Source organism: Notothenia rossii (assembly GCF_949606895.1).
Source record: "Notothenia rossii genome assembly, chromosome: 5".
Taxonomy (NCBI): Eukaryota; Metazoa; Chordata; class Actinopteri; order Perciformes; family Nototheniidae; genus Notothenia; species Notothenia rossii.
In genome coordinates this window covers 53,825,751-53,851,431 of record NC_136903.1, presented here as the reverse complement: position 1 = coordinate 53,851,431, position 25,681 = coordinate 53,825,751, and the positions used below count along the sequence as shown (strand labels likewise).

Sequence of the window (25,681 nt, the reverse complement as noted above, 5' to 3'; positions counted from 1 at the left end):
CTAAAGATTCTGTTTCTTTTAGGACTGCCAGCTGGAAATGAACACTTATTTTCCCTGGAGTGTTTACTGTGAAAGATGATGGATATACTTTTGTGAATGATGTTTGGTATTTTCTTATAACCACTGGTTACCTGAAGGTTTTCTTCCCATACAGGATTTTATTACACATGTTTACATGTGTAAAAAGGGGGAGTGCGGGATATTTTCATTTAGGGACTGGAAGAAACCTGCCGCCCCAACTCAGATGTTCAATCTGACCATTGATTGACAGTTTTAGATTTAACCTGCTCCATATCTGGGGATAAGATACTGTTTGATGAATGTTGACATGTTTCTAATATTGATTGAGTTATAACAGGTAACACAGATGCAGAATCAGTGGCCAAGGGGCTACTGAGAGAGGTAATTCCAGATTGAGAATACCAGAGAAGGTGAACTGTGATAATGAAAACAATTTTGTAATATTTCAACAGGTATTAAAGTAACTGAGGTTTGAAGTGTAGAAAGAACATATTACAGCTAAGTTAAAACATAGTAATGTAATGAGATAGAATTTAATTTAGACAACATCTTGTAACTAGCCTGGTAAAGAAGTAAAAGCCATAGACTGTTTAGATCATTATGGGGATGTACATTTAATTTAAAGTCATAATGGAAAGACAGTTGATGACAGTATGTTGGATTTCTGTATTCATTTTTCAGCTTGATAATATCCAAGCAGTGACAGGTAGAAGCAGTCTCGCCTGGAAATTATTCACTTTGTCAGTATCATGATTTTAGTTGTTTTTAATCCATAACATTAGTGTGTTTCTTTACCAGAAACATTAGCAGTTCATAGTATATTTAGATTTTAAATGGGATCTCAAGGATTTCATTTATAATAACACAGATGCTTGTCAGGAATTCAGAGCTATTGAGATATTTAGTTCACCTGAAGATGTTGGGGTTTATTTTGTTGACACAGGCCAAGTATTAGAATTCTGAAGCGGCCTACCAGTGGTGGGTCAAACACCTGAGGGCCCAGAAGCACTGAGCGTAGACTTGAGGGGTGGGTATCAGATTTCTCCACACAGGTTGCTGACGCCAAAAGGGGGACCCGAGGAGCAGGAGGCCGACACAGCGGAGTTCGTCAGGCCTACGTGACTCAACCCCAGGCTCTCCGGCCTCTACAGAGTGACCCAGAGGACATCTCATGCCGTCCGCCGAGGAGCAAAGGGGGACATCTGGTACTACTGGAGCCAGTGTGCGGCGAGGAACACTCCGGCTAGGACCTTGGAGGACATCAGGAAGGACCTCGCGGACATCCCTACAGCAGACGACTTGGAAGCAGGCATCAGCGGACTGGAGGAGAAGGACCTCGCGGACATCCCTACAGCAGACGACTTGGAAGGAGGCGTCAGCGGGCTGGGGGACTTCTCGAGGCAGCAGAGGAGTCTACTTCTCTCTGATCAGATTCATCAGTTCCACCTTTGAAGGAAAGGCCGCATCTCCCCCTCCCTATCAGCTGCCCTTGTTGGCGTATTCCGCTGAGGGGGGGGGGGGGCCCTGATGATTCAACAACACGCAAGGATGCTGCTGTCTGGCACTCAGGCTCTCACTCTGATAGTTTCTTCACTGTCATTGGAGGTTGTTTTCTGTTCTCAAGGGTTTAATGAAGGGGGACAGACACCGTATTAAAGAAGGACAGTAGTTTTGTTTCAAATGTCTTATGTGTGTTGGTCTCGTTAATGCGAGACCAAAAAGGGGGAATTGAAGGATTATTTGAATTATTTGAAGTATTAAAGTAACGGGGTATGACAGGAAAGTAAAATCTGGTATATTCATTTTGGTGTCACCTTATATATGTTCATGTGTGTTAAATTTGAAGGGACAAAGTATCCTTTCCTCCCCCAATATATTGAGGTGAATTCTGTGTGCTTAGAGAAGAGATGGGAGCATGGGACACCATATTTGGAGATAGTGCCAGACGCTGGAATGCTTCCCTCGTAAAAAATGGGTGTGTGTGACACAATCTTGTAGCAGATGTGTATGTGTTTTCATTGAAGTAAATATAAGAGCTACATGATTACTGGTCAACTATACCTCTGTTCTTATTCTTTCATGTGTGGGTACTAAATGGCTACAAACATTGTGGAGAAATTAGCTTAAACATCTTTTATTACTCCATATGAAATGGAAACAGTTTTTATGACAGGGACGAGAGAGGTGGGGGAGGGACGCATTCCAGGAGTTTCAGCATGTCAATTGTCAGGGGAATCGACTTGTTTTCAATAGAGGTGTGTGGTTAGTTACTTTGTGTTAATAATAGCAGTATGTGTAAAGGAAGCTGGAAATATACAATGTGAAACCTTTTATTTGAAGTAAAGATGTGAACAATAGCTCAAACAAATGGAAGGGCCATAGGTAAGCCTGTGAGAAGTTTGACTATTTGGAAAGCATCTCTAATACTGCTTAAGAGCATAGGTAATGTGTTCCTCGTTGTTATTGATATGAAAGTAATTAACATGTATTACGTATATTTAGCCAACTATAACAACTATATCTTAAAACATACTTTTAACTTGTGTGTGGCAGTCAGGAGGCGGGAAGATGGACTCGGACAAAGGGCCATAAAGGAGATGTGTGTGTGCTGGCTAAAAGCTGCTGTGTCGCACTGATTGGGTGCGACAGGCCATGTGTTGATCTCTGCCAATAAGATGACCTCTGGGGGAATGCACGTACACACCTCCTCCTGTGTTTTAGTATGAAAGACTGTGTTTTCCTTTGGTTCGCGCTCTTGTTTTTCACCAGCCGTTCCTGAGACCTGTCTCACACGTGGGGTAGAACCTGAGCCCGGAGTACTCTGCAGAGTGCTTCGTGATTTCTTTGTATTTGTATCGTTACTGTATATCATTAAAGCAGGATTATTGTTTAACTTGTATTCTGGTGTTTCTTAATCCCTCCCTTCTCCCGAATTCACCTAGCTTGTCAAACGACACGCGGAGACGAGGTTGGTTTGCAACATCCTCCAAATCTCCAACACAATTCAAGCTTTATTTCTGAAACAGTATGGAACTCAAACCTTTCTCTCTCGCAGGTTTACCACAAGGACATTAGCTAGCTGAAGCTACCAAGCTAAGCTAACATGCTCCCCATCTGCACACTGCCGTGGCATTTTACGTTTCTAAGTTAAGCGGACATGAAACTATTCAGCAAAACTATAAATAATAATCTAAGTTATTGAGTTTTTAGCATAATACTTCAGAATCTTAAAATCCCTTAACGTTTGTATGCAATTGTGCTAAATTCAACACTGGAATCAAGCAAATATTAATATGTTTGCATGACATTAGTTATTTATATTTTGATACCACTTAACTATAAGTTTAATACATTTAAGTCAAGCTAAGGTACATGTGATGGTAGCTAGTTAGTGCTCTTATCTATGAGGCCTCCTCCAAACAGCATAATAACCAGACTGTATCATTAAAACTAAGTACCAGTTCTAGATCCTTGACTTTAGACAAACAAATTCAAAAGACAAGATGTATTTAAAGACCAATCTTTATTTGAATGTGCCTCTTAACCTGATATATTAGTTACACAGTAATAGTATTGACAATCTAAAAAAACTGAGCAACTCAACAGTCGACTTTATGTTTCTTATTGTTTAAAGCATTTATTATCTTCATTTTCCCCCTCTCTTATTCAGTGTGGACGGATTGAGAGAGCGTGGTGTCCAGAGAGCTGCAGAGACTTCAGGGAGAAACCTCCGTGTGATGGACGTCCTGTCTGTTTGTTTGGCCCGGAGAGGACTGAGGGTCATTCCTCAGCGAGGAGGACCAGGCCTGATGGAGGGACCCATGCTGGGCAAAGCTGATACCAACTGCACAGGCCTTGTCTGTCACTTTATTTGACTAAATGTGTTTACTTATACATTTAATAGGTTTACACCTTCTGTCCATATGTGCTTTTTATTTAAAACATTTGATTAACTTTTGGTTCACATTTCAATAAATTGTTTTTGTATTTGCACTCCTTTTGTCCATTATTCTTACTGAAAATGTTAGATTACAAATTCACATCTGACTGAAGATTGGCCATATTTATTTGTGACGTTGCAAACTCTGCGGTACAAGGCACAGGTGATGTGAAGCTCAAAAAGCAAGGCAAATAGAAATAATCAGCGGATGGAGTGTAGATGTGGAAATAGGTGCATTCGATCAGCTGACTGTTTTTACAATAAAAGTAGTTTCTTAGTGTGCTGGTCTTAAAATCTCATAACATCAGCTTGTAATGTTCCTCTTGGATGTTCTTCTTGACCCTCAGAGAAGGAGAACATGTTGTGTCTTTCAGGCATGTCCTTTCCTAATAAAAATTAAAGGAAACATAGAACATATTATTGAAGAATAAGTGTGTTATTTATGAAAGTGGTGTGTTTGTGTGTTTAGGGGCTGTAGATATAATTATTTTGTAATTGTAATGTTTTTTTTTTATTGCAACAGTGAGCTACAAAAGGCGCGTTCACACCAAGTACTTTTCCCACAAAGGTTCCTGAGAACTCTTTAGTTCTCATGAACTAAGTACAGATCGCTTTCACACCGGAAATTAGTTCCTGGGGGTGGATTAGGCAAATTAAGCCGCTGACGTCACTTCTTCTTCTTCTGCTTTGGATTTACTGGCAGGCCGCAAACAACTTCACGGCGTATACTGCCGCCCAAAATCCCCGGCCGGAAGTCCCCGGAGTTAGGGACTGGCTTCAGTAGAAGCTGCTGGGACTCCCAGCAGCTTCTACAGAAGCTTTCCGAGTAAACGGCCAGAACGCTGACACCTCCTCATCTCCACCGCTCCCATGTTTTATTTTGAGTTGTCATAAGTTAGTCTCTCTGCGTTTCTGCGCTGGGCTAATGCTAATGCTAATAATGCAATGCGAGGATAATAAAATGGCGGCTTCACAACATTTTTTGGGAGTTTGACGGGGCGTGGTTTGCATTCCGCCCAGCCAATCAGACACAGGAACCTTTTTCTCCCACAAAAGTCCCTGCTCTCTAGCAGGGACGGAAAAGGGAGTAAAAAACGTTCTCTAGAACTAATTTAGTTCCTGGGACTTTTTGGTGTGAACGCAACTAAATCGTAGTTCTCAGGAACCTTTGTGGGAAAAGTACTTGGTGTGAACGCGCCTAAAGACAATCAGATTATGAATGAACAGTATGAAGTTCATCAACATTGAAATGTATGTTATTATCAAAATAATATTTAACTGTTATCAAAACGTAGTGCAACTGTAGAAGCATGCTCTGTTGTCTCACTGAAAGAATAACTTTTACCACTTTTTTTACAGATAATATTGAGAGATAAATAGTAGCAGTTCTCACTATGTGTTAAATATCTTTGCCTTCAATACATTAAATTAGAAAGCTGACAAAATCATATTGCTTGTTAACATCTAAATGTAACTTGTTGCATGGAAAAAACACTCAACTTAACTGATGTGTAGGTGATCTAGTATTTAGTATTGTTTAATGGAATGTATATCAGTGTATTAAAGTCAATACTTCATTTATTTAAACCAATATCTTTCTTGATTCTTTGTACAGTATGAAAAAAAGAGTCTTTGTACCTGAGCTGAAGTTCACTGCTGTGAGGAGTCCAGTTCTGTCTCTCACTCTCTGGTCCAGCCTGTCTGCATCACCTGGACACCTTAAACAAACAGATATATAGAGTATGTAAAGTACCATGTGTACAAAAGATATAACTGATTCCCTTCTGTTGAACATGTTGGATTGTGTATTGTCCGGGTCAGGGTCCTTTTTATTCTACTGTAACTTTGGAAGTTGTGTTACCAATGCTTACTAGGGATGTAACGATATACCGAATATCGCGGTATCGCGGTAAATAAACTTCCCAATACCGTCGTGAGACTGACAAAATCTACCGCGATTTTCAAAAAAAATTAATTAAAAAGAAATATATTATTTTTTGTAAACACTTTTTTTTTTAAACCTTTATTTAACCAGGTGGTCCCATTGAGATCATCGATCTCTTTTTCAAGAGATACCTGTCTAACATGGCAGCAAGTAGGTTACAACATGAAAATAAAACAACAGATAACACAAAAGGACATCGTATTTACAGGGCTTCATTTAAACACCTAGAGACATTGACAAGTATCAACCATATATTTATATCTCGCCCTGTCAATAAGCCTGGCGTTAGACTTTTTCGCTGTCCGTCATTTCGACAGACAGGATCATAAAATATCCGTCATAATCCCTTATTACCCGTCGGGTCTGAAAAGTTCACGATAGAGCATGCTCGTGAACTGTCAGCGGGGGCGGTGTTATGCCGTGTGTGCATGCACCTCGCGCGACGCGCACAGCGTAAAGCAAGACCTCCCAAACATGTATTGATCTGTACGGCAAAGTACGGTTTGGAAACTATATCATTTCCTTTTGGAGGGCATGCATAACACGGCATAACACCAGAGCCTCGCTGCGGGGAAACGTTGGTGCTGTTCCGAGTTTGTTCTAATCTGTCAAAATGACAGACTGCTTTCAGATTTTTCCGTCATTGTTAAATAAAATATTCGGTTAACGCGACCACTGCTGTCCCAGCAACATCAGTACCAAGCGAGAGAGTTTTTTCCAGAGCAGGGGATATTGTAAATGCCCAAACATCCCAGCTTATAAATACCTGGAAATGTGGACATTCTCATATTCCTAAAAACCGGTCTGATGATGCTGAGTGAGTGACTAGTGAGTTTGAGTTGAGTTACTTGAAAAACTAAAGTGAAACTTGATTTATTTTATTGCAGGGTCTAATTTTTAAATGTCCTTGTTTATTTGTGAGATGCAGTGGCATAAAGAAAATGCTTACTTTGTTTGGTAGTACTAGTAGGTACAAAAACACTGGTTTTCTTGTTCCAGTCTGTTACTGTCACTTTGTTTTTGACACTTTAAAATACTGCTATCCTACAAAAATGCTGTAAAAATCAGATTTATTATGTAATAAAAAAAACTTTTCCGAGTAAAAAAATGTTTTATTGAAAAAAAATTCAGATTTTTTTTCTTCTTCCCTTTATTATTCAATATCGCGATAAATACCGTACCGTGGGCTTGTTATCGCGATATTATCGTACCGTGAGTTTTTGGTATCGTTACATCCCTAATGCTTACTGTTTATTTGATACCAATTTGGTAATGCATTTAATAAAAACAACAATGTTTGGGTTTGTTCTTCAGATGACTGTGACGTTAACGTGTAAGCTCAATAATGAACTCAAGCTCAACCAACCATATTGTAATATCTAAGTAATCATCTTGAAATATGACATTAATAATTGTAATATACACATGTCTTGTTGTGAGGTTGATTTCACATACACTACTTCGACATTAGCTTGTCTACATACTTGAGCATAAGCAATTTAAATTAACCTTAGCGATGCATACAGTTCATACCTACATAATAATCATCTCTCTAAGTTACAAGGATGACTTTATTTTATCAACCTCAAACAGAAGCCGTTTGTTGCAGTATTATCCCACTTAACGCTTAACACTTGTCTATTTCGTTTTAACCTTTATAAATATAGCCTATAATTTTGACTTGGAGGCTACTATTAGCATCGTTAGCACATACTCGCTTACACGCTAACCCAAGCCTTAACATTCATTACGTAGCTGATTAAAATCAATAACACATAAATAAGTAGGCTACTCAAATTTCACTTACCGCAAAACCTCATTCATGCACCGCCTGTTTCAACCACAGAGCGAGTCACAATAGTCCGATATATAAGCATGAAGAACAAACAACCACGGCCGGGGGCAAGTTGTGTTCCCTGGATGAGCTGAACAGGCAGAGTGCCTGTAGCTTCACGGGGCAGCTAGCAGAGAGACAAGAAGCTAACAGCAGCAGTCACTTCACAGAGCCGTCACTCAATGTGACCACGCCCTAATTTATGCAAACACTTTAAGACCTAATATAAATAAAAGGGTCATGTAAAAAAACAATTCACTCACAGATCCATAATCATGAAGGTGGAATCTATATTCATAATAATATTTATTGCATCCATGGGTAGAAACATCTTTTTTTTCTGCTGTAAAGTTGGGCATTTTAACATGGGGGTCTATGGAAATTGCTCCTTTCTGCAGTCAGTCCCTATCGGCCAATATATGAACTGCAGTGTTTGGCACTTCCGTATTGGCGTCCCGGCTCTTCCACAGAGTTTGCCGCTTGGTTGGGGACGTGCCGCGTGTGCCGGAGACGATAGGTTGGGACGTGTCACGTCGGCCGGATGTTGCCAATGACGTTATAGGAGCGAATATTCTGGATCTGCTTGTTAGCACCCTCCTTTTTTTTTTAGAGATGTGGGTACGGAGGAAAGAGAGAGGGTTTTGTTTTCTTACACTTTGTGAGTTCCTTGACACACCGGGGACACATATTTATGTATAAAAGACGTCAAAAAGTGTATTTTGCGTCAACACGTTCTCACTCCCAACCCGTCACATGTTGACGGTCGGTCAGGGCCCCTCCCCGTCACCCTATTACGCACAGAGTACCCCTTGAGAGTCAGTTTTCAACGGGCAGGGCGTCCCATTGACTTGCATAGATCTCCCTGAACGTTGGTAATAGACGAGTTGGGATCGCGGCGAAATGCTCTCCGCAGATCCATTCTCACAGCGTTTATCTACCTTTTTCTTACTCAATATCAAGCCACACTTCTTGTTTTTACTTCTTTATTTTAATTGAATAATGTAGGACTTTTGTTGCCATCAGTTATGGGGAGAGTATGGGTTTAGAATACTGAAATCTGTATTGTTTCATCGTTTTTTCCTTCTAATTTTGTATTCTTTTCTAAACCACACACTGTTATTCACTCAACAATAACACATAATTATCCTTGTGTTTATTTATTTGTTTGATTAATAAACACAAGTTGGAGTCCGTCAGGACCGAGGGTCGGAGCAGCTCATAGTAGTTGCTTTAGAGAATTTTACACCCGGAAGTAAGTATTCTCTCCGCTTCGCTTGACAATCCCCTTGATAGTCCTCAAGCTCTGTGATTGGATGTTTGAGTGTGCACCGAGGGTTACGCCGAGCATCGAACAACACTTTGAAATGGGATGGAACCACGGCAGACTGTCCAAAACTGGATTTGAACGGGTCCACCCCCCCCCTCCCCCACCCCATCCCCAGAACTACACATGCTGGCTATTGTGTGTTTCGCAACATGCTCTATGGCACGTCTCTACTGGGAATTGTAGTTTTAAAAGACGTTTTCGTATTTCCCATAATAAGAAGTTGCCCGTATTAAACTGTGTACATCCCTGGAGGTTTAGGGGGTAGGAAACACTCACATTTAAAACATATAATTAATAAATGGGTGAAAATTGCTTGTGCCTGTGACCCCTCCTGTTGTTAATTGATATGCCTGAAACATGCACTTGTCAAGATTCAGAGGCACATTTTACAAATATGGCAGTAGCCATCAATCATCTTAAGATAAGATATACTTTATTGATCCCAAGTTGGAAACCTTTGCGTTACATCAGCATGTGTAACAGTTGTAAATATGCAATGGTGTTTATTTGTAAATCATTTAGTATAATCACACAAATTCTGTGTTTTATATTTAATAATTCTGTGTTATTTATTTATTGAATATTCAATACCTGACAAGGTCGGAGATGAAAAACTTGGGTCGCAGCAGGTTCCTCAACAGTGCATTACAAGACATCTATCAATATGTGTGTATACCACCACCATTAAACTGTCGTATTCTGCACATTTCTTATACTATCTACATACATCTTATAATAGTATAATATAATATCAGTTAAAATAAGTGCTTAAACATACAGTAGTTAACATTGCAGGAAAGCAATATATTAGTACTTTGTCAGGCTTACTATTTATACCCCCAAAGCTTTTTTCTTATTCAAAATAAGACCTTAACCCAAAGTATTCATTAATGTTTAAATACATTTCTATTTTCATATTTCAAAGTCAAAACCATACACTGTACAATTTTTATTTTTTAACATTTCAAATTTTAAAATTTGCATAATTTTTATCTTTTAATTTAGTTTATTAAAAAAAAAAACTTAAATTATAATTAAAAATTAAAAATATATGACTTTTAAAAAAAAAATGTAAAACTTAAAAAAAATTAAAAAAACTTTAACAACAACAACAAAAAAATCCCAGATTTAAAGTTAAGTTCGGATGACATAGGATATTATTTATCAGGAACGAAGGTGCTAGTCTGAGGATTAGTGCTTCGATTCATTCGAATAGGAAGAGAGCATGTCAAGGAAAGAAACTAAGTTTCTCAACTGCAGATATCACGGGAAGGCTAAAGATCAGATCAGATGCTTTAACCTTTCCAAATAAAAGACAGAAGACATGGAACCAAATAGAGAAACTGTTGGAACAGTGGAAAACAAGAGGACTGATTCTAGCAGATGATCAACCCGGGCCAACAAAAGCCCATAGAAGAGCAGTAAGGCAAGTCAAGGCAAGTTTATTTATATAGCACTTTTTAACACAAGGCCATTCAAAGTGCTTTACAAAAAATGAAAGACATTAAGAAAATGGCATTTAAAATCAGTCATGAAAAAGAAAAGTTAATAAAATAAACATTAAAAGAAAAAATACATGGATAAAAGTTACAGTGCAGTCTAAGATATGAATAGTTCAATTAAAAGCAGCGACAAAAAGAAAAGTCTTCAGCCTGGATTTAAAAGTAGTCAGAGTTGCAGCGGACCTGCATGTTTCTGGGGGGTTATTCCAGATATTTGGAGCATAATAACTGAACGCTGCATCTCCATGTTTAGTTCTGACTCTGGGGACAGAAAGCTGACCAGTCCCTGAAGACCTGAGAGATCTGGATGGTTCATCATTTAGCAGGAGGTCAGAAATGTATTTTGGGCCTAAACCATTAAGTGCTTTATAAACCAGCAGCAGTATTTTGAAATCTATTCTTTGACACACAGGAAGCCAGTGTAAAGACTTCAGAACTGGAGTGATGTGATCCACTGTCTTAGTGTTAGTGAGGACTCGAGCAGCAGCGTTCTGAATCAGCTGCCTAATATATTTTTAGTGAGACCTGCAAAGACACTATTGCAGTAGTCCAGTCTACTGAAGATAAAAGCATGGACAAGTTTTTCCAAATCCTGCTGTGACATTAGTCTTTTAATCCTAGATATGTTCTTTAGGTGATAGTAGGCTGATTTAGTAACTGTTTTAATGTGACTGTTGAAACTCAGGTCAGAGTCCATGACTACACCTAGATTTCTGGCTTTATCTGTTGTTTTGAACATTGCAGACTGAAGCTCAGCGCTAACTTTTATACGTACTGTACAGTACTCGACTATGAGCACGAACAATACCTACAACAGCTAACTGTATGGAGGGAAGCTGAAGAAAGATTTATAAGAGGCACAAGTCTGATACTCCATCTGGAATATGCCAGCCTATTGGCACGCAGCATAAACTTGGTCCAAGTAGCGGACCTGCCAGTGAGGGAAGACACAGCAGAAAAAACAAAAGACGCTCTAGTTATCCAAACTCCGAAGCTGTATCTAAACCTGGCCGAAGTCCCTACCCCCTTTCCAAATCTTGGTGAAGTCTTGCAGTTGAATGGAGTTTCCACGGACAAAAGTGACAAAGGATTGGAGTATGGAGTAAGAGTGCTAACCAGTAAATCAAAACACGTGATGGGAGAAAACATACGATTAGAAGAAATACTTGAAAGACAAACACAAAACACAGAAATGGACTACAACTGAGACTCTTGAAGATACAGGTAGCTGAGAGAGACACCGAAGCTTGTAGGAACATGACAAGGGGAAGGGAGGAGAAGTTTTTTCAGAGATGGCCATAGAACCAGAGAAGGCAGGGCAGACACCTCAAACAGTTCAATCTCAGATAGTGCCAGAGAATCAGATGCAGAATCGACAACCAGGAGGTTTCCGAGGAGGCAGAGGCAGAGGAAAAGTTCTCCGGTTTGAGGGATGCTACATATGCGATCAGCTGGACCATTGGGCTAGAGATTGTCCACAACAACAAATGAAATACCCACCACATGCACCAAACAACGGCTCTCCATGCAGTTACCCCAGGGGAGGTTTCCATGATTACGACAGAACCAGGGGGTCCCAGGGATGTCAAAGACGAACAGGATTTCCAAACATGAACCAAATGCCACTGACAGCCTGGTATCAACCACAACAATGAGGAAGCTCAGAGGGCCAGACCACCAGGTGATGCATCTTCAGCACAAGGGTATTTTGAAATCCAGCTACATTGAGCCATATCTGTCACCACAGGAGGGAGAGGTTGAATGTTATTTAAAAGATAGTGAGTAGAATATTGCATTTACACAGTGTGCGAAATACCCGTCAATAATCGGGGGGTCCCCATCTCCCGTTTATTGCGCAATATACCGGTCGAAGATTTCTCAATATGCAGTAGGCCTATACAATATTTCATGGATGCAATCCAAGACAATCAGTAGTAGCAGCGTTTCTCAACCGGGGCGCTGTCAAATAATTATATATTCTAACGTTCATATGAATGAATACGCGACCGTTAAAGAACCATCTGTTTTCGATTCTATGCGAGGAAATGGGAGCAGAGCTGGTCTCAGACGCACGCACGCACGCACACACACACACACACACACACACACACACAAACACACACACACACACACACACACACACACACACACACACACACACACACACACACACATTTTTTTTGGACCTATTTTCAATATTTCCATGTTGAGCTCGGCCGCTGCTTCTTTCAGCAATCTGGAATTCCTGGTTGACTGATTGTAGAGTGAGTATAAATGTGAAATAAATATCTCAAAGTGATTAGTGCCACCCACATCTTTAAGAGCATCTTTGACTGACAGTTCTAGTCTGTGCGCCAGGCAGTGTACAGACTGCACGTTCGGAAAATTGTTTTTGAGTCTGACGACAAGCCCACTGGCTTTTCCCGTGAGCACTGCAGCCCCATCGGTGGCTATGCTTATTAGGTGCGTCTTCAAAAAGTCATCATCCATTCCAGCTTTATATAGACTCGCCATCATCGAGTTATAAATTGATTCAGCATCGACCCCATCTGTGAGTTCCACTATATCCAGGAAAACATTATCTACATCCCCCTTACCACTGACATCACATCTTACATAAATGATTAGATAGGGACGACCGTGAACGGTACTTTCATCAATTGTGATTGATACCTTTGAATCCATTTCTTTCACATTAGAGACGAACTTGCGGCGCATTTCCTTTGCAATGTGACTTATTATTTCTGCGCATGCATGGTCAGATTTGTGGATATTCCCAACTTCGGCTCCATTCAGCTCCTGCATTGTCATGAGGGGGTTGAGCTTTTTATAAGATAGCCTTTCCTTTGCTACGGTGTAAGCTGTTCTAAACGAGACTGTTGTTTTCTTGAGTAAATCGGACTGTACATCAATGAAACAGTTTGGGAGGGTTTCTTTGTCTTTCATCTGTACTATTTCCACTGACCTTGTGTGGGCCTGGCTGTCCCTGTGTTTGTATATCTTCTTTCGTAGCTGTTTTGCATCAGGGCTAGTAACATCACCATTGATCCATTCTTCCGAGAGGTGTAAACCCGGTCCCTTTTCTGAGAGTAGCAACGTTTTTGCTTTCCTACACACTAAGCATCCTAACTTTCCAGCCTTAATGTCAAGCCAAGGGTTGCGGTCTTTCCATTCGCCCACCTGCTTCGTTGTCCAACCACCCGGCGGAAAGTCACTAGCAGCAGTGGCAGCTACCTCCGCAACTGCTGCGTCTTCTGAGCGCTCTGCCTCAACTTCACCTCCTTCTGGGGAGTGACTGGGCGGGACAGGAGCCCCCGACTCGCTAACGGTTCTGGTAGCGAGTGCTGTGCTAGCTGCTGCGTCATCAGCATCATCTCTGGGTGTCTCATGGTCATCTCGTGGTGTCACTTTTTTGGATGTGAACCCAAAGTGCGCGAGTGAAACACTTTGGTTTAGCTTTCTCTTAGACATTTGAGTCCTCTAATGTAACGTCTTTCTCTCCTCTTTGCCGCGCATGGCTAATTTGCATAATTTGTGTCCGCGTCACGCAGCGTACCCGTGTCACGCGGCTGGCTCTGCTTTTGACAGCCAAAATAGAAGTTATTTGTGAATAAATGTTTTGAATTATGAATACTGGACATAGTAGGCTTAAAAACATTTTAGTGACCATTGCAAGTGACAAATACATATTATAATTTCAGACCCCCCCTAAATGTTGCTGTTGAGGCTTTCAGGGGGGCTCAGGTGTTAAACGGGGGGGTCAAGCTCCCCCGGACCCCCCCGTATTTCGCACACTGCATTTACACATAAAGCATCCACAGAGTAGTAGAAGATTAAGACATAGTAGAACATTTAGCAGACTATTTTTGAAATTATGAGAAGGATAGAGATTACGAGTGATGTTGTTCCCCTACACAGAGAACTATTGTGTCCACACAGCTAGTGAGGTCAAGAAGACGGGCTTCCACCCAAAATATGATGACGGGAACCTAGTACTCGCCCAAGAAGGAGGATCCTTACCAAGTCCTCCTGTTTACACCGACTGCAGTTCAAGGGGCGATGATACACCTGACGTGAAGCTGTTGAGACCTGAAAACAGAAACTTGATTCTGCTGTGTTGAAGTCTGGCTACAAAGGGAGGTGTTCCAATAGGGTCGCTTGTCTCAAACCAGTGAAGAAGTCAACAAGAACCCAGCAGAACTAGAGAGTGACTGTTAGCGGGAGAACAGTGACGGAGCGACAGAAACTGGCACAACATTTACCAGCCAGTACATAGATAGACCCCGTCAGAAGACCGGGGCTGTGTTTAAAGGGGAACTTCATTTATTGTTAGTGGAAGTATAGTTTTTAGTCGAACAATTATGTGATTTATGGAGTCAGATGACATTTTTCTCATAAACAACATTTTATAATTGGTCTGAAGTATCTGTTTTGAGGCATGAGCTGCAGATTAAATAACATAACATTGATTGAGATCTTGGATGAAGAAGTTGTAGGGTTTTTACAACAGTTTCAAGAATCAGTTTTTATTTATTTATTCTTGAGTAACTTTACTGATTTATAATGTAGTGCGTAAGACAATATCTCATTTTGAGTGAGGAGCACCAGCCCTTCATGTTTTCCTGCATGTCACCCTCTGTGAAAATAGATCTCTCTCTCCCGTCAGATTAGACTTCACTCACGTTTATGTCCATATCGATCAGATCCAGCTAGTTCTAGCTAATGATAGGACTACCTGCTTATTAAAAGACACCTAAACAATAAGTGTTGCTATGCAACTGGGTAAGGCCACAAAGTATAGCACAGCATTATGCATTTGTTTTCATGCCCACCGGAACCCCAAGGCATTACCAACAGATCAACGCACAATCAACCCATACAGGACATATCTTTCTCCATATTACGTGTTAGACATTATAATTGACTATTCTTGTCTGTCACATACTCTTCTTGTCTGTCACATAAGTGGCGCAACTGAAGCGGTATTGCCCTAAAGGGAAATTATTTTGACTGAAGAGATTTAGATTTGCCGGCTAACGGGAAATCTGACGTCGCCATTTTGTGTGCTTCGCGGATGCGCTCGGCTCCTCTCGACTGCTGCTCGGGTCTGCTCGGTCAGCTTCCGGATGAGGAGGCATTCGTTCGACCAACTTACAGTAGATAACATTATAAACATTTTTAACAGGGGCCATAATACTGTAAATAATGTTTGTTTTGGCATTTACAACTGAATGTAATGTTTTCTACTTTTTTACATCTGGGAAGGCATTTGCCTTCATCAGATGGAAAGTGTCTTGACCAACAACTTAAGTATTTCTTGTAGTTATGCAGGGCATGCAAGCGAAAGAACAAACAAGTGAAATGAAGAACAAAATGTAAATTGTACAATATAATATTGTTTCATCTTATAATTCAGTCTAGAGAATGCACCAGACAGCATCTAAGACCTGCAAAAATCTAAATGTTCTAGGGTGAGGACCCCCAAACCCTTCGTGCCATTTCGTCCGCGCGAATTTTTCAGGGCAATCTCTATTGGGCTCAGGGCCATCTGTAAATTAGCTTAGATGGCCCACAGGGGCTGACCCATTTGAACCTTCTCAGAGACTCAATTATTCTCCTTTTTTAAAGCTTCTCTCCTGGACGCGAGAATAGCGAACACAGTTATCAACACCCACCACCCCACCACCCCCGCCCCGTCCACCCAGTAAAAAAATCCCCATTACACCACTGAAGAGCACCTCGTGAACAAGAAAGGTAAAACAAATTCTGCTGTTTGGAAATACTTTGGGTGTAAGGAGTCCGACGTGGAACAAACAAAAGTACAGTGCAGCAGGGGCGGACTGGCCATCTGTATGCTCTAGAGAATCACAGACGGCCGGCCCGCTTTTTTTAAATGTCATCATTTCAGTTGCGCTGACAGGCGACAGAGGTCCACAGTTTCCCCGCAGCGAGGCTCCCCTCGCCCCCCCCCCCCCCCGTTGGCAGTTCACAAGGGTGCCCCCTCGACTTCATCCACCACATCACAGTCATCAATTAAGGACGCGCTTTACAGTGCAACGGCCTACTCAACCAGCTCGCAAAGACACAAAGATATAACAGATGCCATCACATTCTACATAGCTAAAGACATGTGGCCAGTTAGCAACCAGGGGTTTAAGAAACTGGTTAACACTAGCGTTACCCGATGCCATCTCGGCATAATTTCACCAGATCTGCACTGCCTGCCCTCTATGACAAATGCTGTGGGGAAGTTGAAAAAGATGTGGCTTCAGCTGAATACTTTGCAGTTGAATTATACTTGAAGTTCAGGGTAATCAACTGTTAAAAAGATGCTGTTGAAATTAATAGTTTTATTTTTTTTCGAGCAGCCCTAGGCTGGATCATGTTTGTATGAAAGGTATTCCTAACAGTCCAGCAGTCCTTTTGACCTAAAGTTTCTTTGTTAGAAAATGTGGAACTAGTTAAGCGCCAAAAGCAGTCCACTTAAAGCTTTCACAACCAATTCCCGCCAACACTTCTGAAATCAAAACGCCTGTCAAAGCTAAAGTCTCAGAGATCAAACCTTTTACCCTCGTCTGCATCAGTCCTGTAAGACTGGTACTGCCCTGGGATGCATGTCATTTCTGATTTTCATTAGCAAAATAAAATAAAAAATAATCTTGTGTGAATCTGTTTAAAACACAGTGCAAACTTAAAGGTTCCCTATTATACTGTTTTTTAACAATATATTATAGGTCTCAGATACATACAAAACATGTCTTTGAAGTGTTTGGCTCAAAACACCAAACAGATCATTACAGCATCCCATAATCCCCTCTGTTTCAGCCGTGTTTCCAAAGTGCTAATTCTCTGTCTGTTATACTTTAGATGAAAATAAGGAGCCACTCCCCACGCCCCTCTGAGAGACATTTGGTTAAAAATAACTCAATGGTGCTCTAGGAGGAGATTCAGGTGATAAGGTGTGTGTGTGTGGGGGGGGGGGGTTACCTTGGTTGGTTATTGGCTAATGGTTACACAAGCCAAACAAGTGTTATGACATCATAAAGTGGCCAAGATCTGATCAGCTCATTTTCAGACAGATATGAAGAAGAGGGGACACATGTTGATGTAGAAGAGACATGGAGAAGAGGGGACACATGTTGATGTAGAAGAGACATGGAGAAGAGGGGACATATGCTGATGTAGAGGAGACATGAAGAAGAGGGGACACATGTTGATGTAGAAGAGACATGGAGAAGAGGGTAGACATGTTGATGTAGAAGAGACATGAAGAAGAGGGGACAAATGTTGATGTAGAAGAGACATGAAAAAGAGGGGACACATGTTGATGTAGAAGAGACATGGAGAAGAGGGGACACATGTTGATGTAGAACGGACAGGAAAAAATGGATTTCGCATAATATGGAACCTTTAAGCTCCCTGCATTAACACAGCCTGCCAATTAAAAGTAGTCAGTGTTCAGACCTCCAGTTGAACCCTGGCAGGAATACAAATAAGTGCTGTGAGCAGCTGACGGGACGTCAACATCTTCCTTCAGATCCTGAGCATGATGTGGTATGAATGTTTAATGAGCAGAACGCCAACAAAGAATGACAACAGATGCCTGAACCCTCTCTGAGATGTAAAACAACGACTTGAAAGATAGATGAAGGGGACATTCAGGTCAGAAGGGCGGAGCTAGTCAGTATGGCAGGAGGAAAGAAGAAACAACAAAGAAAAGGAAGAGGGACACAAGGTTGAAGTTTGGTAGTGGTTTATATCACAATATTATACAATTATAAAATAATAATACATTTGGGCTATTTTCCTCATTATTACATCTGCTTTCTTTGCCAGTGATTGAATAATTCAGTTTTGGACAGTAAAGGCCTAAAATGTCATTGTGAAACTTGGACTTACTTTTCTTGATTTTTATGAATATGGTGTCTTGGAATCCATTGGAAGCTAACTAGTAATATGCATGACATGTTAAAAACGTAATCCTTTTTTAATTTTACAAGTATTTTCTCATGTTTTTACAAAATGAGTTACTAACGGATACAGTTAGATCAAGGGAGTAAAGTCACTGCTTGGCTAACAGATTAAACATGTTTTTTTATCATGTTACAGAAAAATAATTACTAGTGATAAACTAGTGAAAATGCCACATTGCAAATGGTAAAGCAGCCCTAGTTCTTGTTTTTCAAAAGTTAGCCAGTGATTTAACTTCCACAGACAAACAGGTTAACTTACATTTCTGTTTGTTGCCGTTGCTGGTGGGGAGGACTCCAGCATTACGTGCCACCAGTTTGACCGGCAGGGATTGGACCCGTCGTACCAGAGGCATCGCAACTCGAGGTCTTTTCACAGGCACCACCCGAGGGACTGGAGACACCCGGCCATGGTACTCAAACAACCTGGAGGGTGAGAGAAGAGAGTGAGGACAGAAAGAAGGCGGGATATGATTGAAAAGGAAGAAAGCAACAGGAAAATGGAGATGAGGACAAACAAATAAATGAGTCAGAAAAATAAAGGCAGGGTCGAGATAAAAAAAGAGGTGGGGGAAGGGAGATGGAGAAAGAAAAAAAAGCCTCCTTTATACTTCATCCAGAGATCACATAAATAAACTATCTTTATTTATAATTAATCGAACTAATCTATATTATTATTCTGTACACTCTATAGCAGGGGTATTCAACTCAAATTTAACGAGGCCCAGTTAGAGAAAATCTCCCCATGCAAAGGTCCGGAACATCAAAATGTCTAACTTGCATCATGAATTAGTGTGATATATATTAAAGTGACCTGTAGCTTTATCAACGTCTGCATGTAATCAACAACTGACTGCCAATCAAATAAAGAAAGTATAATTCATAAACAACAATATTTATTGTCAATTAACATTGAGCTATACAGATATACAGTAAATACTATGGATATGTGTAATGTTCCTCTCTGGCTGTATTTAAAAATAAAATAGAGCAAATAAATAAAATAGCTTTTGAAAATATGTGCATCTTAAAGTGCTTAATTTTAGATAAATAAAATAAAGTGTAGCAGCAGCTTGAGTTTCCCTTTTTCTTTGTTAACCGTTTCACATCATGACTTAACAGTTTTAGACGATTATTGAACAATATCAGTCTTTACGCATCATAACAATTGAACACTTTTAAAGTTTCTCTTTCTTTCCCTCTTATATTGCAGTCACTCACTCACTTTTTTTAAATTCAGTGCGAGAAGTGAGCTCGAGCTTGTCCTGCCAGGAGTTTGTAAATCTGGGCTGAAATGGTGTGAGGGCCATTCTCATACACATGCAGGTGCTCATTGGTTACAGTGATGCAAACACAGGTATGGTGAAAAAAGAGAACTATTCGGAGCAGGAAAAAAACAGCGTAATATACCATCTTGCAAAGGCCTGTGCTATAATGCTTAAATTAACTGGCTATTCTTTATAATATACTCAGATCAATAGGAGACAGAGATGTTAAGTTATAAATCAAGGGTTTTTATTATTATTTGCAGCAGGGGTGGGGAAACCTTTTTCCTTTCAATTTTTACAACATCCTCTGAGGGCCGTACAAATTATTGAACTCAACCTCTGCTTAAAAAAACTAAAATCACAGCCCATTCATTTGGCCTTTCTTTCATGCTGTGCAAAGAAAAAGCAACCTCTTAATCCAGATATCTTACCATGACTCGTGCATGCATGCATGTGCACGGCATGGCATGACCACCAAAACAGAAAGATATGGACACAAGATGTGTGCAAATGTATTAGTATACTATCCATGTGAACATGATCTAAGTGAGAGCAAAATGAAGAGATATGGATACATCTCAACACCCATATGAAACAGAAGTATAAGCAGATTTTTATTTTTGGATATTTTACAAATCACTCAACAACTTTTTTGTTACTGTCATATAGTATGTTATACCTGTTTTTCATTTAGTCTCATTAATAACTATAATGATCATATCAAGGTGTGCCTTAATCTCACTGAGCTCACTGAGCTCACTGAGCTGAGGTTATTTGAGCCTCTCAGGAGAGAGCTCTCTTCCACCTGGTTGTAGAAAAGCTCTTTAAATTCGTTAGCATAGCTAGCTAACCAGATGCTAATAACAACAGATCGCCACTGTGCTTACAACTAAAGACACAGCCACGCAAACACTGTGGCATGTGTACTGCTCCTTATGGGTACTATTTGAAGGGCTGGAGCGGCGTTCCGGTGCTCTCTGTCAGCACTCCTTTCAGACGAGACATATACCACGTGAAGACACATTACGCTCGTGTTGTGTTATAGGAACCTATCCTTGGCCAGGAAAAACAGGTACTCGCTTGTTTAATTATTTTTGCTGTCTAGATTTCTTCTTCTTTGTTGAAGTGAGAAGTTGTCCGTCTGCGGACTGACTGACGGACGGACTCCTCCTCCCCCCAAAACGAAAACTCTTCGGTTCTTCACGAATTACACAAGTCACCCAAATCAGCGTTAAAAAAGCGGGAGGCGCCGAAAAATCCCCTTTTAATGTATTGATTATAGCTCTGGGTCCGGATCCTGACCGCGGTCCGCCTGTTGCCGACCCCTAATGCCATCATTTTGGCAAAAAAACAATCACGTTTAGTTCTCGTATAGGAACAGGTACAACGCTCTAGCATCAGGCATTAATCAAACATTTGAAAGCTATTTCGATTTCATCATTAGTCAAATGTTTTTCTAAAGATGTATTAGTTTACACTGTGTTCAAAGCTTGGCACCACAAGCTTACAAATGATGTTACTTTCTTCCTTTATTTCCATTTAGTTTTTCACTGTGTGCATAAACCAGCTTTCAGGCTAATAGATCTTAGTCTGCATCATGGCCTTTTTGTGTACACTAAATGTAAGAGCTCTGTTTTGTTAATAACCTTCATTAGAAATGTTAATTGTCTTATGCCATTTAAAATACACATTCTTAAGGTGACTGCTCATATTTTAGGATATATTTTGATGTGGTTGATGCAATTGGACTCTGGTTGGTTTATTTCTTTCATTGCAGTTGCTACACCCCTATATATAATTAGACAGCAAACACAGGGGAGTCATTAGCCTCATGAAGTGGATTGAAGTGGATCAGTTGATGGATCGAATGAGCCAGGAGCGAGCTCTTTGGAGACAATCAAATAATGATTTGATTCTCTGCATTGTTGGCCATGAACTCCTAATGTCAATACTTCAGGTCATAGGATGAGCTGACAGGTTTTTTTTTACATCATTGCTGCTCACAGCTGCAGCTCATTTCAAACACCACCCACTCAGTTTCTGCTTTTGACAGATATCTAGGTTTAATGGCCAGTACTTTAGGTCATCTGGCGTGAATAGCATACATAATCTACATCTAGATCTACATGTTGAAGAAAAGAGTCTGTACTTTGAGAATTTCTCTTGGCCGAAATTGCCCGAAGCTTTGTGTCTAGATTAGATAATTTTGTGGACAAAATCCAGCAGTTCATTCATCAATCTAGTGTTCCAGCAAACTATTAATGCCATTCAGACTCTCAAAGAACATTAGAAAGAAGCTTTTTGGAAAGAAAAGAAAATGCCTGACTAATAAGAACAAGCCTGCTTTTGGAACTGCAGTCTGTTAACAAAACATCAACTACTGTGGATTTAAAAACAATAATTTACGATTGTTTATATTTCCTAAAGTCATATTGATGCTTTGAATCAGTATTGTATTAAAGATGTCATCTAAAAAACAGAGTATAATCATGTTTAACTTTCATTTTGTCATGAAAATTGCTGTTTAGTGGCTTATAGAAGATAATATGGACCTTATTCAGGATGTCTGAATTCTAATTGATTCAAATATCAAGTACTACAGGCCATCTTATGATGCGATGGCAGCTCCGCAATGCAAAAGGGGCCAGGTGCATCCAGTGGGTGAGCCAATGGACCCAAACCAACTCCTCCACAGGGGTGTAAGTGGATAGGCCAATAGCCCTTTTTCGCCCTTTTCAGAGACCACGCCCATCTTTTAGAAAACAATTCTTGTTTTGATCTCGAATAAAACTGAAACTCAACCTTCATTTTGACCACAACGACATACCTGTTCAACTTCATCACACATACACACTCACAAGGTTTAAACAATACCAGAATATCCAAATGAGGGTTTCCTCAAGGGTCTGAGCAATTCTACAATATGTACTCCAAACTTTTCTATTTCCAAACACAGTGCATCTCCCACTTCTCCCACATCCAAGCTGTGTGTGGTTAGGGGCCTGAATGCAGCAATGATAGAGTCTTGCACGATAACTACTGTACCACGCTTTAGAAATAGCTTTGTCACAAAAACTCCAGTCAATAGATTGGGTGCAGCTACAAATTGACACATAAACATCTAAGCATACCATTAAATTGAATATTCAACTGATACAAATCAGACCAGAATTACGTTGGTCAGATTTTATTTAACTTTGTAATATATGGTTATGTATGCAAATCAAATTTGGTATTGAGAAAATGCTCCCAGTTTGGTGCTCATTTTGAAAGCAAGTGCAAAGCCAAAAGAACAATGTAATGATGACTGGACATCCTGCAAAGAGGAGAGTACATGCTTTCGAAGTGGTCAGGGGAAATGTCTTAATCACAATTATACAGATTAATTTATATACAGTACATATTGTAAATTGTGCAACATGTCTACTCAGGGTTTACCTTGCATGTTTCCCAGTTCATGCCTGTGACCTATAGAGAGGCGAAGTCCCTCCCTTTCCGGGGGACCTCCATGGGACCTTATTTCGGAAAAAGTATGTATTGAAGTCAATGGCGAGAGAAAGATTATCTTTTGATCCCGTTTAAATTGTGCCACGAATTACACATATGATGTTTGTCAATTTAAAAGATTAATGTGTCGTAAAACGTAAAAAAAGACTTTTTTTAGTGTGAAACCGCTCAATGAACTACATCTCTTGTCTCGCACCACACATCAAGACGGCCGTCACGTTGGCACATTTCACTTCTTTCTTTCAGAATGAGGCGAAAAGTATTAAACAAGGTGAAAATCACTACAAGTCTGGGCATGTTGAGAGCTGTATACACACAAGGGGAGTTAGTCGGTTCCGTAAGAGCCAGCATGCGGGACCGGGATTCTGGGATTTGTAGTCTTTCTAGTTGCGTATTTTTCATAGTCTTATATTTCAACAGTTTTACGACAAACTGTGACTTTTTTGACATGGAAATTATTTTTTAAGATTGACAAACATCATATGTGTAATTCATGACACAATTCAAATGGGATCGAAAGATAGGTTTTCTCTCTCCATTGACTTCAATACATCATTTTTCTGAAATAAGGTCCCATGGACCGGAAGTAGATGGGCGGGACTTCACCTCTCTATTCAGTATTTGGGCCTCTGTTTTGTTTGAAGGACACAAAAGGAGTTTAATCAAGTGCCAGTAAAACGTGTGATTCGTTGTGAATGAACTCAGGTCATGAAGGTTGATAACATTTTGGGAGGCCTGAATGGAATATGTTGATTTAATAAAAAAATTCTGACAACACTGACCTCCCATTGGCTTTACTCCATCAAAGTCTATGGGATAATAATAATAATAATAATACATTTGGAGAGAATTGTAAGGCTGCATGAAGCAAATACTCGTGCAGATGAGGTCTTTAATGTCCATATTTACTGTAAAAATAGGAATACCAGGAATAATCCAAAATGAAAAGAAAGACACTGCTAGAGAGATGAAAGAGGTTTATAAAAGAATGGGGGGAAATAAATAAAGAGGGAAAGTAGGACAATTCAAGAGTTGAAGGGGAAGGAGTGAGACTGCCAAATCACAGTGATGGGTGTATATCAATTCTGAAGTCTATGAACCAGCTGGTCAGCATGTTTCAACATCTGTTAAGATAGATGCTTGTCCAGTAAAGCTCAGACAAACTCTGGAATAGGGGATGGATGGAAAGAGATTAGCAAAATCAGTTTGTGGGCAAGAGATAACTTTGTTAAAACCAGTAGCATTTGTTTCTTTGCAGAATGTTTGTGCTCACCCTAAATAATGGGATGAGGAGCTCAGACATCTGGAATGAGGGTTGCATTTTCTAGTAATGAAAAGAGCAAGTTAAGGTGGTGGTAAGATTAAGTTAAATGCCCTCCCTGTAGAGTATTCCAGGCACGTCAAACTAGGAGAAGACCTCAAAGTAGCACCAGAATGTGATAGAGATTATACATTCCATCTGGACCGGGACCACCTTGGAATTCTCAAGGAGATAGGGAGAGGGGTCATCATTATTACTACAAATCAGACTGGGAAAATCAAATATGGACGGATTGAGCATAGAATCAATTGAACACGTACAGGGCAATGTAATCCTTACTTTACAGTATATAAATGGACCTTTTAACATAAGACTTGGATAAAGTCGTCAAGTTTACTATTTGTTGTCAAAGAATAGAAGTGGTCACCCCTATGGGATGCTTTTTTTTGTTGCTTTTTTATGGTCTGGTCATGGCTCTTTAGTTTTAATGAAAGGAAACCTTAATACTACAGCATGTAATCATTTGTAAGACAATAATCGCCTCCCAGCCTTGTAGCAACAGTTTGGGTAAGGCCTCTAAAGCTTTCTTTGGCTCTGAATAACTTGACTGGCCTGCAGAGAGCCCTGGCCTCAACTCCATCTAACACTTTAGGGATGAACTGGAACGCAGACTGGGAGCCAGACTAAATCACTCACCATCAGTGTCAACTCAATGATCTTATCGCTGAATGGAGGCATCATTCTGCGGCCAGGTTCCATCTTCTTGTCTAAAGCCTTCCCAGAAGAGTGAAGGCTTTGTACGGAAGATAAATACCTATGGTTTTGTGATGGTATGTTTGATTTCAAACGTCCAGATGCATTTGGCCTAATATCCCTGATTCTCTGTCAGGCCTGGTTTGGAGCTCTCTTCACTTTTTTTTAACGTTGTTTAAGAGGGCATTTGCTTTTGCAGTTAGATTGAGGTCACATGTCTCTAGTAGTTAAGATCATCCCACTGTTTGGTCATGGGCTACTTCTACCACTACTTGTTTTGTGCACAGGTTTCACTGTTGTCTTGATGCAAATTGGGGGATGTATTATAATAGGCAATACACACTGAACTCCAA

General features: G+C 40.2%; 1 protein-coding gene across 1 annotated transcript in view; it reads right to left on the bottom strand.

Annotated features, from left to right (window-relative positions):
• raly (RALY heterogeneous nuclear ribonucleoprotein) overlaps window positions 1–25,681 on the bottom strand; it is a 559,745-nt gene that overhangs the window by 181,045 nt on the left and 353,019 nt on the right. The window contains exon 5 of the mRNA XM_079680060.1: window positions 18,802–18,965. Coding sequence (XP_079536186.1) covers window positions 18,802–18,965 — 164 coding nt within the window. The remainder of the gene's footprint in view (window positions 1–18,801; window positions 18,966–25,681) is intronic.